The sequence below is a fragment of the Triturus cristatus genome, chromosome 11 (assembly GCF_964204655.1).
Source record: "Triturus cristatus chromosome 11, aTriCri1.1, whole genome shotgun sequence".
Taxonomy (NCBI): Eukaryota; Metazoa; Chordata; class Amphibia; order Caudata; family Salamandridae; genus Triturus; species Triturus cristatus.
In genome coordinates, this window is record NC_140594.1 from 147,409,026 (window position 1) to 147,424,327 (window position 15,302).

The 15,302-nt window shown below is 42.9% G+C and overlaps 1 protein-coding gene across 1 annotated transcript in view; it reads left to right on the forward strand.

The window, feature by feature from the left end:
• EIF2B1 (eukaryotic translation initiation factor 2B subunit alpha) overlaps positions 1-14,758 on the forward strand; it is a 55,349-nt gene extending 40,591 nt beyond the window's left edge. Inside the window, exons 5-9 of the mRNA XM_085634148.1 lie at positions 6,938-7,050; positions 11,814-11,882; positions 12,270-12,345; positions 13,426-13,551; positions 13,840-14,758. Coding sequence (XP_085490274.1) covers positions 6,938-7,050; positions 11,814-11,882; positions 12,270-12,345; positions 13,426-13,551; positions 13,840-13,995 — 540 coding nt within the window. The 3' untranslated portion in view covers positions 13,996-14,758. The remainder of the gene's footprint in view (positions 1-6,937; positions 7,051-11,813; positions 11,883-12,269; positions 12,346-13,425; positions 13,552-13,839) is intronic.
• Positions 14,759-15,302: the final 544 nt, after the last annotated feature.

Here is a 15,302-nt window from a genome sequence, read left to right on the forward strand (position 1 = left end):
GTATATTCCGCGATGTGAGACTTCGCAAAATTAAATTTGTAGCCATAGTCTGCAAAACTCACTATAATATTGTCGACTCGAGACAGATGTGGCATCAGCTCATCATCCGTCAGGTAGATATCGTCAACATAGGAGTATGCGTCGGGGTCTATTCTCTCTAAGAGAGAGACCACACGAGCGGAAAAGACGCCAGGGCTATTTTTATAGCCCATGGCTAATCTTGTGAACTGTTTTTGTTTGCCGCCCGAAGTAAACGCCGTCCACTGGCTACTCAGTGTGGACAGGTTATGGCTGAAAAAGCCATTGGAAATGTCAAGTGTCGTTTTAAATCTCTTACGCACGAGACTGTCGACAAGAGCCGAGCTGTGAGTATTTTGTACCGCGCAGGTCCGGCAATGCGAATTTAAGTGCCGGTAATCCAAAACTAAACGGTACGACCCGTCTGGTTTCGTCACAGTGAATAAAGGGTTATTCATAGGGGACACACAAGTTTCAATAACACCCTGATATTCCAATTGTTCAAGGATTGCAGCGACGTGCGGTCTAGCTTCACGAGACGCATGGGATATTGGGTTTGAGGCTGGGGCATAGACCTCAATGGAATCTCATGGCAGGGGGACAAACGGTCCCAACCCACCTGAGTACGATACACCGCCGGCGCAAGCGCCAGTGCCCACTCCTCAGCGTACACTTCAGCCCGGTCCTTAGGCACTGTGTGCGCAAAGGACGGGAGGATTACCTCCTCCCCTCTAGGAGCTTCTAAAATGAAAGCTGGGGGCCAATTTGCCTCCGCTAGGAGGATATCATAGGTGGTAGTCAGATTATCCCAAAAAATCCCCTTTATTGTACGTTGTATGTCACCCTCAATTAATAAGACTATTTCGTAAAGTCTGTCAGGGGGAGCCACTCTGGTGTCAGCTGTTTCAACAGTAACCAATATATCAGTTGCTGTCGCTGCCAGAAATGGACGCAGAGCTTGACGGACTATGGTAATTTCCGCTGCACTGTCCAGTAGCGTCAGCGCCCATGTCCGGTTCCGAAGCTGTAACCGCACTATCTGAGGCATACCTTGCCGTCAGAGCAGCCACTTTCTTCTTCTGAAACGGGGGTCTTTGTCGTGCAAATTCGTCCTGCTTGCCTTTACCCTCAGTCTGTCGGGGCTGGTCACGTGTCTGTGGAGCACCCCGACCTTTGCCACCGCCTCCACCACCGGACTGTGAAGCCGAGGAGAACGTTGTTCAGAAACCTGAAATCTATCCGGAGACTTAATAGTAGCACGATCACGCAGATCATAAGTGCGCTCACTACCTGACTGAACGGGAGAGGCAGGCCGAGACCCCTGTTTCTGCTGCTGCTTTCCCTGTTGTTTTGACCGCCAATTCTGTTTCGGAAAGCTTGGACGGTCATCCTTACCAGAGGCTTCCGCCTTACCCTGCTGCTTAATTTCGGGAGTTTTGATCACAGGTTTAACTCCTAAAGAGCTACGACCCAAATCTCTGTACGCCGACGAGATTATTTTCGCAAACTCCCGCGGCTTATCCCCATCAGCAACTTTCTTCAGTTCATTACGAACTTGGAACTGCATAGCATCACCCTTAAGGTTACACATTATCATGGTAGCCACCAGGTCAAACTGTCCGAGGAGCCGCATTCCTAATTCTATCGCAGACTCTGCACCGTGGTTATCTTGAACACGTTTAATAACGGAGGGTAGTACCGACATAGACGGAGTGCCAAAGCACTGCGAGTACGTCGCTGCAAAGACCTTGCCCCAGTTTACACAATCATCAATGTCGGGGACCAAGTCTTTAGGCAAACTAATGGTAAGGATCCTGTGTTTCTCCACAGGAGATGTATTCGGGTATACCGCTTCTATTTGGTCAAATTTCTCAGCAAGCCAAAAAGGGAAATCATCCCTAGTTTGGGGGCGCTTGCCCATAACAGAATTAACCATAACAGGACTAATGACCACCGCGTGGTGGTCAGTAGGCTGTCCCGCAACAGCAGGTGCCCCCGCCTGCATATTGTGTGACACGTACTGTACCAACGCCCTATATACTGTAATAAGGGCAGTGTGTAGTACACGCAATTCAGCCACCGTCACCGTGAGGTAACGGGGATGAGGCGTAAATCCGGCTAGTACCGGCCAAGTGGCCCCTGCAATTGATAAAGGGCCCATTCTCGGCGGTATAACCACATGGGGAAGGGTGCCATTAAACCAAATAAGATGTTGCCAAGCAGATATTGGTATTTCCTGTGTCCTATACGGTGTATAGTTCGCTGGCACGGCAGTGGCAGTGTAAGAATGAAAGGAGTTATCGTCCTCACTCACTGCCGGAAGCGTCACCCAAGAGTAGAACAACTCATAGGGATGAGCCGCATCGGCTCCTACCACAAAGATGACGTTCATACCAGTGTCCGGCACCCCATACTGCGTCAAATGACGTTTCAGAGCTGCACGGCTATGCGCCGCTATTTCTACCGCCATAAGGACAAGCTACACTCGAAGTATTCAGTAGCACAAGGGTTCAATAACCTTTTTAATGATCAAGCTTGAAGAAACCTATATCAACAGAAATAGGTAGGTTTAAATCCGTCAGACTTGTTATCCGGAAACAAGAATGAGGGTGTTGTGGACTAATATAAGCACTACTAAGGCATCTCAACTCATAGACCAAACGTTGGGCGCCATGTTGCAGGGATTCTGCTTATACACAGAACTATGCGTAGAACCCCAGGACCTCAGTGAATTGTGGTGTACCAGAAACTCACCTCAGAACCCAGTATCCGGCTAGCATAAGTGTCCCATTCGTTATCCGAGATTTGGCTCGGCGATCCCAATGAAAAGACAACCCAGAACAAGCGACTCAGTGTACTCTCAGGAATGGTGGGAATCGGAAATACCTGTTCGTATATTATTCTCACATCAGTCCACAACAAGAATCAACAGAGACACGGTGAAAATAAAAAGTGTTTATTTTTATAGACCACGTGTCCTAAGATGCAGTACTTTGGCTAATACAAGCAGACAAATGATTATAATCAAAACCATCAGCATTGTTACAATACCATAGAATATAAAAGGAGTGATCATGTTATAAATGACAGTGGATGCTACCACCTTCCCTTTACTAAGAAGCTAATATTATTATTAGGCTAATAAAAGGTCTCTTAGGCTTGAATGGGGGACCCCATATCTCAAAGATCAGCTTAGTGAAATCACATCACAGGAGCATCAGGAGTCTTCTCGCAGGAAGGCTCGTCTTCGGTCTGAATATTAAACATGATGTCTGCAATATTAAAAGCACCAACTTTCAGGTATTCGCAGCTGCCTGTGTGTTATGGCTAAATAGTGAGTCGATCAACCTAGAGTGGAAAACATGCATTGTCTAACGACCCAGACTGTTTGTTACACCATGTACAGACCAAGGTCGCTGCGCAGAGCTCGGGATGGTAACAACAGATTGCTCTCGTGGGAGGCAAAGCGCGAGTCAGCAGTTTGTTTAAACAATAACATGTAGACGCAGTGTCGTGTGCAAAAGCAGCAAGATGGCTTTCTAACGTGGTTATGCTAACTTAACAATGTATGTACGTAATAAGGGAGTCCTTACTACAGCACCAAGTGGTGCTGTCCCTTAGCACAGCGGCCGCTATTGCGAATAGACGTCTCTATAAAGCACTGTCTTCTGGGAGTACTCCAGATACCCAAGAAAGGGACTAAGATGGCGGATAGCGATCCACTGTGTACACTCACGACCACCCGCGTGGAAAAAATGGAGGGATGACTTACGGGAATGGGGTGTAGCTGAGGAATGTCACCTTAGAGTAGTGCGGACAGATGACAACACGGAGAGCGATCTTCTGGAATGGGGGCAAATGTTGACTGAAATGTCCACAACAACATATGAGAGTGAGACTGAGAGCGCACATAGCACGCAGAGCACCATGCCCACACTAACACCATCCCCAAGCACCGCTGTCATACGCGCCCTCTCACGCCATGAACGCATGACTCGCGAACAAGCTGTGAGTGCACCACTAGTTCTCTACTTAGGTTAAGAATGCTGTGCCACCAGTCTGTCGCTGTCACGAGGGTGGGGGCAGGGTGGTAGGGGTTGGATTCGGGCGGTAACCCAGATTCCCGGTTGTGATTATTGTTATTCATTTGTTAATTAGGATGTTGATCATATAGTTTAAAAACAGAAACAAAAACTTGCACTGTTGTAATGGATGAGTAATGCTGCTCACGAATAGTGAGCTTGTGCGTAAACATGATACGACATGTTAACATCTCTGGCTGTATACGGACTATAAGATCCTGAAAATGTACATGTATGTCCTTTGTCCTCGATACAGTGGAAACAGTTTTAATAAAAACAAGTAAACCCTCTTAAAAGTGTTGCTGGAGCTGCTGGGTTGGAAAATTAAAAAGCGTAAACCTGAATGGGTCTAAGCAATACCAGATGAGCAAGTGGCAGGATAAGCAGGGCACCCCTCGCAGTCATACCTGGGAAGAAACTGATGTAGATGGATCTTCTACAAGTGTGACTAAATGGTCAGCACCTGTTGTGGATCTGCATAACTGGCTTTTGGGTAGCGCTGCAAAACTGGGTGGACAAGATGCACACAATTTGTTGCGTGGATTCTGCGGGATCACAGAAATATGCTTGGGATTATGGGACCTTAGTAGGCAGGGACTGAGTTCTCCTGCCACCTTAGTACCCATGAGCCCGAGATCTGACTAGCTATAGTGTCTCACTTGACCTCCTACTCACTCAGAGGAACAAGTGATTAGACACTCAAGAACACAACACTCCCAACTCTCTCAGGAATCGCTGTTGAATGACACACCCTTTCACTCAGGCTCTTGTACTCGTCCACAGTAAGATCTGACAGACATGAAACAGTTTATTTTAACTAACGTGCTCTGGTTTGCAGTATATGTGCCACAATTAGTAGAAAAATCCTGACACACATACGGTCAGCATAGCAAGTAGTCCGAAAATCATAAAAGGAGCTATCATGATAAACAGAGTAGCCTAACCTCCCTCCCCTTGTATAGAAACAAATTGATTATTTATTAGAAGATCTCTGGGTGTTATCAGCAGGCCACGTACCTCAGTCTATAGATGGAAGTTCTGCATCACAGGTGCTGCCATGCTCTTCTCCCTGGAAAGATCCCTCTCCAAGTGCCCTTACCTATCTGTGTAGCCCCATATAACCAAAGTACGTGCTTCCAAGCAACCACTGCATCTGCATGTTTTGTCTAGCTGCTAGGACCTGATCTGAACAAAATAACAAGGAGCATTGTTGTTCGACCTTGTTCACTATGTGCAGACTAAATCCCAGGAACAAGCAAGGCGTGAAAACAGCAGGATGTTCTAAGTGAAAGTTTCAGAGTAGCACAAGCAAACATATATGTGTAGTAACGTGTGCAAAGCAGGAGACAGCAACGTGCTCATGCTAACATAGGGAAGACGACAATACCCCTATGGGCCTTGTGACAAATTTACATTGACAAATAGAGATAATGTGTAGATAAATGTATTCTTGCCCAGGATCTAGGGATATTGAGCCAACATCTTATAAATACTTCAAACTTGGGTGGGGCTAACTTACCAACTAACTAATATTGGTACACAATGGACTTAAGAAGAACCATATATAACCTAAACAAGGAAATAAAGAGCTAAGGCAATTTGAACCTCCTGAGGTCAGATAACGGCTTTGCAACAATTACATAAGACGCCCCTCTTGAGGTCTGTAAAGACAAGAATCCCAGGAAAATTCTGGATATATATATATTGTTTTACCAGTGATGTGCCTGCATTTATAGTAAACGGGTCACTGTAACCTACTGCTAAGTTTGGGAGTTAAGCTGCCTTGAATTCCAGTTCATCTTTGGACCAAGAATGAGTCTAACTTACTCTTTAAATGGAGCCCTGTGTCTAGTGCCTCAAAATCCTCCAGCGAGTGGTTCTTTTGAGTCCTGTAGCTGTTTTCGAGTATTTGTAAAGCAGAGACCGCTGCTCTTGTAACCCCTGTTGATACCCCGAGGCCTAGGGTCAACGTTTGGGCAAGAAAGGTCTGAACCGAGGCTGGGGCCACAGACTAGATGTGCATTAGTTGTCAGAGGTTGAAGTCTCAGTTTTCTTGTAGTAAACTGCTCTTTGTTAACGGGTGTTTTACAAATATTCCAAAACAACCCCTGTACTGCAATTGAGTAATCCAATCTTCAACTTGCATTGAATTAAAGCATAGTAAAATGTTGATGCTATATATGCACGGCAGCATTTACTGACTCAAACACTGAACACATTCCTTATGTTGCCTTTATAGCATTTGATAGAGACCCTATTTCTGCAGCCCACACTGTTTTGACTACACTGGTTTCTGAATATTTCACTTTTCTACCAGCAAGGCCTATCCATTTTGGTGCTCTCAGCCTACATTTCGGATACTACCATAAGGACCGATTACAGTACAGGCTATCCACTTTGTAGACTACATTATCCTTAAAAAGTCAGAGTGGGGAAGCATTTGTTAGCTGTATTTACTGTTGTTCAAATATCCACAGTGATTCCCCATGACTTACATTATCATACAATATCTGTGGCAACATCTTTGTGCCACATTTGTGGTACCTATGTGTACTGTGTAAAATGAATACCTAATGCACTGTACGTTGTTACTAGTAGACCAGCTGACCATCTATTGATATCATATAGAATAAATTAACTTTTTTGTTTTGCTTAAACAAATAATAAGTCGGTCGTATTACTTTGTGCCACACAGACGCGGCCTGTGCTCCAGACATTCGTTCTTATATTGATGCTATTATAATCCATACCTTATCTTCTATTTAACCCAGTATTTGTATTTGGACCTAATGCTCATTTCATGGTGCATTGTCTTTGGTTTCTTTGTTTCCTAACAGAGGATTTTAACTCATGCCTACTCCAGAGTGGTACTGTGTGTGTTGGAAGAAGCTGCTGGTGCGAAGAAACGCTTCAGTGTCTATGTTACGGAATCCCAGCCAGACTGTGCCGGGCAAGTGCTTTCTTCCGTTTTGTTCCCTTAATACACAGCAAAGATGTAACAGCTTAACACTGTGCTTAATACTGCATAAATGTACACAAAGAAAACAAAGAGTTGTTCATATACAATAATGCATCCAAACAGCTGTACAAAATAAATGTGTTAATAAGGTAGCAAGTATTAACTTCCATAACTGAATGTGTGTATGTTTATGGATTATATAGCATGATTCTAGCTACAAAGCAATAGAGAGCTGTTCCTTAGATATTTACAATACAGGACTCGTCCATGGCAAGTGAGTGCGCATTAAGTTACAGGTGGCAGAGAGGCGGGAGAGAGTGGTCGAGGAGGAACCTTAGCCTTTCTTATAGCTATTTGATAAGTAACACTGGGGGTTGTTGACCTAACAGCCATGTGTGCACTGCCTGACTTTGGTCACAGTTGCTACCCTCACAGGCATTCTCTTTTGATGATATTATCTAACATGGTCGGGATGCTGCTAGGTAATGACTCTTAATTTCCCAGAAGTTACCCATTACATTGAATAATTTCATTATTCAACTTAGGCATTTTCTAAATGTATCATGGCTTGAAAGTTTTACCTTTGCTTTGCACAATGTATATAAATCAACTTTGCTCCATCTCAGTATAGAATTACATATGATGTAGGATTTCTTACTCATACTATAACTGAAGATCTCATACAGTTGTCAGACTCCATTATCTTCGGTAATTACTTTCACACAGCAGATAGAATTGGCTCACGTTTGTTAACTGATAACTAAGCTCCTTTTTGGGAATTTTAAACAGTTAAAGTTTCAATAAACTTTATTACATTCCAACAACAGAAATAGCAAAAGGAGAGAAATTAAAGTTAATCACTGCTTCTTGAGCATAAAAATAACATGGACATTATCCATTGACTTATAGCCGCCAAGAAAAAGTGATGAGCTCCCCCACTTACCTGTAACTACCCTCGATGCATTATCTTACTATTTTATGGTAAGCCCCCAATTAAAAGATTCTTCAAACCAGAGTGGTTTGAAATGAATTGAAGGCGAGGGGCAGTACAGAGACCAAACATAGCTACATAAAATTGCATTCTGAAATCTTCCTGGTTTCTCGCTCTTTCAATCGCGCGATACACACATCTCAAAACAGTTTCAGTCCTTATCTCCCCTTTAACGCTGCACTCCGTGTGAAATTACATCTTTTGCCATTGTGTTTATCTCTAAGTTCTGCATGGAACAGCAAAGGTCCCACAATGCCCCTTTCTCAGAGTTACTTCTTAATGCCTACAAGTTTCTTATTATATTCCTGAACAGAGTATGTGGGGCTCCATTGGAGAAGAGGAGATGTTAATGATTCTTGATCAGAAATCTTCCTATGTTATTTTTTTAGTGCAAACTTCAATGTCGTCAGTCTGTTGTCATTCCTGCTCCAACGCTCAGACGGGGGCTTGCTCCCGCTGGCATCCAGTACGCTTTTGGTACTACCCAGTGGATGTCTCCCCAAGTCGGCTCATGTCTCAGTGAGTCTAACAACTGTTCCAAATTCCTCTTCAGGGAATCCATAGTGGCAGTGGGTGGAGCTCCAAAGTCTTTTTAGACAGGAGTCTTTTCGAACATGGCACACATTTTCAGATCGCCTTCCTGTAATACAATAGTTTTAATAGTACAATATTTAAAGCAGGGATCTCCAACCTTTTCTGTAATAACAGCTACTTATGTTCAATGAAAATTATCCAGCGCTATTAATATATTATTAGTGTAGTAATACTAGTCAAGATTACATTAGTAGTGCCCTTCTGCAAGATTATCAGCAGCGACCACGTCACCTCACGCATCAGGCAGGATTGCCACCAATAACGTAAAAAAGGCTTTGTCAATTTGGAATGTCTTTACATAGATAATGCATAACAGCCATAGCTGCAAAGCTTGTGGCACCAAGGCAATAACATTAGTTATAAGTCTTCCCAGTGCCACATGACTTAGCACTCAAATATCAGCTTTACAATTATTTTGGAAATTTAACCATTTTTCACCAAACAATGAGTTCTGAAAATACCCACATTTCCATCTGGAAGACACAATTGTGTTATAAATATATTAATCTAGCCAAGCAAAAGCTTCTAGTTTAGTAGGCTAGGCTTAAGACAGAGAGCTACTAGTAGTTCACGAGCTACTCGTTGGAGAAGGCCGATTTAAGGCTGCCAGTCTATTCAGCTCATCCTTGGTGGTTTGTTCTTGTCTGTCCAGCCTCTGTAAACTCGGTGGTGCAAGTGACTACATCATCTTCTGCTGAAATTCAAAGTACTGCAGATTATCTCAAATTGTTTTCATGGCTGGCTCCACCTGGTTGATGTTCGCTTGATAGTTTGTTCTCATAGCATTAATGGACATGACCAGGAGTTCCCACCAGCCCGATTATTCCACCCTGATGTGATTTTTACAAGAGGGCTGTAGTGCTCCTTTTGTCTGGAGCTATCATAGAGAGAAGAACAAGTTTATTTTCCCACCATTACAGGCCTCAGTGCAGAGCCCTGTTCAGTATGTGCTGGAAAGGCAGGACTTCCCCTCCCCCCCCCACAATGTCCAAGTTGTCAAGGGGTATCCAGGGACACTATTTAAAGTACTCCTCAAATGGGGCCTAATACCCTGACGTCCTCGATGTCTGCTGTTCTGGCAGACTTTTTGTATTTGCTGTCCAGGCTCCAAGGTGACTTCCAGTAGGACAGGCATGCTGGAAGACTGGTGCGTCAGCGAAGCCTGCAGTAAACGCACCATCGTGCTTTCCAACTGATCCAGCACCCAATTCCAATTTCTTTTATCCAATTTGTACGTGTTGTGCTATAATTGCTATCACTACAGGTTATGGACGATTTTAGGCAGCCATGGAGGGTGGTACTACCAGAGCAGTGCCAGAAAGCATCTAGAGGCAACAAAAAAGAGAAGTCTTCTACTAAAAAGGTGGGAGGCAGAAGTTCATTTTTCCTATCAAAGCAAAAATTATTGCACCAGCCTCGCTATAATAGACGCCCTTATTCAAAGGCTTGGATATCACTTCAAGTCTGTTTTTATCAGGGAAATGAAATAGAGATGTGCAATCCTGTCTGTTGGTTTTGCACTGGATTCGTTAAAAGGCTCAAAATTTCTTCTTTTTGTAATCCCTGCGATTGTTCTTAGTGCAACAATAGTAGCTCTTTGGACTATTGTATTATCACTTGTCTGTGTCAAACAAACATAACAATACAACATGCTGTAAGGACAGAATCCTGCTACCGCACAAAGAGTTTCTTCAAAGTTCATAGAGGTGGCTCATGGACAATGTTTTCTTTGTATTCTTTAGAGGAAGATTAAGTGGGGTTCTTGGCAAATTCTGTTTTTGTCCTCTGCTTTGTAAGGAAAATAGTTCTAGTCTGTCAATTTGGAGTCTTTTGAACCCTTACGTTTGACAAGTAAGGCATGCCTTAGCTGTTTGGAAAAAAACCTATGATTAACCCCTGTTGCAATACTCCAGATCCAAATTTTGGCTCTGGGAATGCTTGTGGGGAAATACATACTGTGATAAGTTATCCGTCTGAGAGTATTGACCATAAGAGGCGGGCAAAGCTGCATGAAATTGGGCGCCTAGAAACCTCTGGGTACTAGTGCATGGTATAAATCACATTTTCATTTCAAGTCTTCCTCCATTGGATAATAAAATTGGACTTAGCTAATGCATGACCTAAAATGAAGCCAGATTAAACCAAATCTAACAAATAGACCTTGTTTGGTTAAAAAGACGTGGAGTGTAGAGCCGAACATTTTCAAATGGTCAGAATGTGGGCAGTTTCCACTGGTTATTTGTTGGGAAGGATGTCACCTTGGACTCATAACCAAATACAGGGAAGCCCAATTGTTTCTGCCCCCAAATGCAACTATCCTACTCACCAGTCCAAGCGCAGACCTTACAATTCTTGTCTATAGAGCGATTCTGCCAAATTAAGGGGCATATTATCAAGGCAGGCGATCAAATTATCGCCGCTTTAGCGGCAGAAAACTGCCGCTAAAACGGCGATAATGGGCTTGATAATATGCTCTATGGAATTCCAATTGAAGCCCATGTTAGATGTGAAGGACATCTAACATGGGCTTCAATTGGAATTCACTAGAGAGTATTATCAAGCCCATTATCGCTGTTTTAGCGGCAGTTTTCTGCCGCTAAAGCGGCGATTAATTTTATCGCCTGTCTTGATAATATGCCCCTAATTGCTTTCGTTATGGGGCTATGTGTGTTTCTTGAAGTCACAGCAATGATTAACTTTATCTTGAAGAAAGTTTCAAATTAGTTCGTGGGTGACTCCATTTTTAATGGAATGGTGGCTGGTGTAACATGTAACAGATCCCATAGTGAGCAATATTTTCCTTCCCCACAAATCAAATATATAGCTAGAGGGTGTATTAACTCTGGGATAAGGAGCAACGTCAGTCCTGTGAAGCGTAGGAACAAAAATTCCACCTTTCAAGATGGCCGCCTCTACAGACTATTACAGCTGATCAATAAAGCAAATTTGACCCTCCAAAGGGACCTCAAAACAGAAAGGGCTCTGTGAAGTGTTCTGCTTTTCAAACTGACTTGGATACATACCGACTAGAAAAGAAGGAAACCCACCTGTCTGGAATAGCTCCCCCAAAGTTATAAAGTGCACATTCGTTTTACCCAGCAGCCATTGTATATGCTAAGGGTGTGTGACTAGTTTTGTGTTTCTAAACCTTCTAAATGTATGCTTATAGGAAAAACATGGCAGAGGCCCTTCGAAAGCTGAACGTGCCAGTGACTGTCATTCTCGACGCTGCTGTTGGGTAAGGTATTACTTCAGTTTATAGTAGCTAGTATGCAACATACATTAAAGAGAACCTTCTGTAAACATACCTTGTTTAATTTAGGGGCCAGCCTGGTGGCTTAGTTGTAATTTTGTCCACACCAGGTGCGAACCACATTCAAAATTATTTTCAGTGGGTGATTGGGAGGAGGGATCAGTTACTTTCTTTTTTAATAATAATTTGTTAATATGAATTCAGTAGTACACGTAAAACATATTTTGGAGTTCTGTTGTGGTAGTGCGGAGGGACATCATCCATGATTGTGCCTTCTATGGTCTCTACTATGCAGCTTTGTGAATTAAAATATAAGTACAGAGGTTTCTTTTGCTGACCTTATTGCTCAGTCATTTTAATTCCGATTAACAGTTACATCATGGAGAAGGTGGACCTGGTAATTGTTGGTGCTGAAGGCGTGGTTGAAAATGGAGGAATTATCAACAAGGTAACCCTCAACACATGTAATGTATTTGAGTGGCTTTAATCCTCTGGTTATGATACCGAATGAAAATGCATCTTATGCACGGTATAAAAGATGACTTGCTGCTCATGTAACGAAAATCTTGTTGCTTCAGCTCACTTATCAGTTTTTAAATCTTATATATGTTTGCTTTCCCGTGATCCACGGTAGGCAGGATTTTGCTATTATTTGTTACTTCACCTTTATATTCCCAGTTCTAAAGTAAGCATATTGTATGAAAATAACTCAGAAACCTGCTGTGTATGGGAGGGATATTTCACCCATTCTGTGAATTTTCTTTCAAGTTTTATTTGCACATGCATGGTGACACAGCTAGCACTGCTAGAAAAAGACACATGATCCTTTACGCTTAATAAAGAAGTGTCTCCTACTTCTGTTGTTTTTAAGTAATCTGTTCGCTTGCATGCTCCATGTTCCCTCCTCAGTACTTTATTTCAAATATTTGGAGGTCCCATAGAGGGGCAAACTACCTCAAATAAATTGTAGTAATCGCAGGATTGTCACAGATGTTGGCCTTTTGCATTGCCAGTGACTTCTTCCATCCTTCAGAGTGTGGCCGCTCACCTATTGATTTCTTTCTAATGCTTAGTAGCAATTTCGTTTTGTCTAGGCAGTCAGCGCTGTGTATTTCATTCGTTTTTGATAGCGCCATGCAAACGCTTTACTTTGCATTGAGTTGGGGCAGTGAAATCTAGAGGGATAAGGTTGCTGATTGTTATTTGATGCTTGCATAAATGCAAACGGGTGTGGCCTTAAGGCAATATGTTGATGCCACATATAGAAAAAAAACACTGCAAGGTTTCTTAAAAGTCTGTTCGTCTCCCAAAATGTCAGAGAATGCAAATACAGGCATGCTAGTGCCTCCTGTGACAATACAAATGTTTGTGCAAAGAACACATTTTAGGATTGAAATTATTTGGCAACTTAGAGCATTGATTAGTGTCACTTAATGAACATGGACGGTAAGAACATAGTTGGAAAATGTTTATCTTTCTTAAAACAAAACCATGTAATTGCTAAAAAGTCTTCTTTTTGTCCCCACAGATTGGAACAAATCAAATGGCAGTTTGTGCAAAAGCTCAAAATAAGCCATTTTATGTGGTGGCTGAAAGTTTCAAGTTTGTAAGACTTTTCCCTTTGAATCAGCAAGATGTCCCCGATAAATTCAAGGTTAGTTAAAAAAAAGAAAATAGAAACATTTTAAACAGAAATATTCAATCATGTAGCGTATTACCTGCTTTCTGCAAATGTTCTAGAATGTTGTGGGAGCCAGAATTAAATGAAAGTCCAATTTTTGGAGGACCCTACAGAGTGATATCATGAACAGTTTCTGTAGTGGGCTTTTCTGACGTTTGGAGGAGGAGGAGGAGGTTTGGGGGTTTGATAACGACAAATTAAAAGTTGTACAGTGCGAAATGAGTGCATTGGACTTACCCAACTAATGCGTTTCTACCACAGTACAAGGCAGACACACTGAAGACCATCCAGAACCTGGCAGAAGAGCACCCGTGGATCGACTACACCGCGCCCTCGCTCATCACGCTTCTGTTCACAGATCTGGGGGTACTGACCCCCTCTGCCGTCAGCGACGAGCTGATCAAGCTCTATCTATAACAAAGAGATTCAGCCTGCAAGAACTGCAAACAAAGAAGTTTATTTGGAAGTTGATGAAAGCTTGTGGGAGGACTATTCTCCTGGTCACTGCGGCAGCCGTAAAAGGAGACCAATAGAGACAGTTTTTTTAATTGAATTAAAACTGAATAATGTAAATCCTTAAGCAGTGGAATCAAAAACAGCTGTTTGGCAGTAACTTTCTTTTATGTAAAAAATATTCCAAATAGAAAAGTGAAACTTTGAAATGCTTTTTTAATCTGCAGCCATTTGTCAAGAATGTTGCCTGGCACAGTCTTCATTTATCAGGTAATGTTGGTGGTTTGTATAATGTGTACGCTGGCCTGCACCCTGACGATCCTGCGGAAGATCTTCAAATTGCTTCCTAGCAACACTAGAAGAAAGGTCACTCACGCCCTAGTCACCAGCAAGTAGGACAATAGGAACACCATCTACACCTGGATCACCAAGCAGCTCATTAGATTAGAAGACCACAAGCCATCCAGAACTAATCAGCCAGACTCATCCTCAACCTCTCATCACACCACACCACACCTCTGGGAACTTCACTGCCTCCCGATACACAAACGCGCTCAATTCAAACTCTTCACATGCACATTCAAGGCACATTGCAACTCAGGCCCCACGTACCTGAACAGTTACATCTCCTTCCACCAACCACCCAGACCTCCTCTCCTCCAAACTCCTGCTCGCACACATCCCATACATACACAGAACCAGATCAGGAGGACCAGCATTCTCTTAATTGCTCCTAGAGAGTGTAACGGCCTCCCTCTCTACATCAGAATAACCTGCTTCTTTCTTGAATTCTGCAAGAAGCTGAAGACTTGGCTTTTCAATTAACCACGCACCTGCTCAGCACCAGGATACCTTCACAGCACCAGGATACCTTCACAGGTGAAAGTGCATTTTGCAAATACACGTAACGTAACATAACATAGGTTGTTTTAAGCAGTGGGAAGGGATGAAGCGGTCGTGGGCAACCACAAGATATAGGAGTGAGCATAGTCATGTGCGGGTGATAGAAAATGGGATCAAGCCTGAGAAATAGATTAGGAAGAGTACATTTGGGACAAGGCAATATTTTGGGCAAACTCCATGTAAGTTTTGCTCTTTGCAAATATTAATTAACAATAACAGTAGTAAAAACTCCAGCAACCTAGGGGTTAACAAAGAGGGAGAATCCTTTCGAAAAAGAAAGTTGACAAGTATTCAGGGCAGAAATGGGGTTTCTACGAGCAGTGGCTCGTGTATTTTTTTGAGTGAAAATTCCCCACCTCATGTCCTGG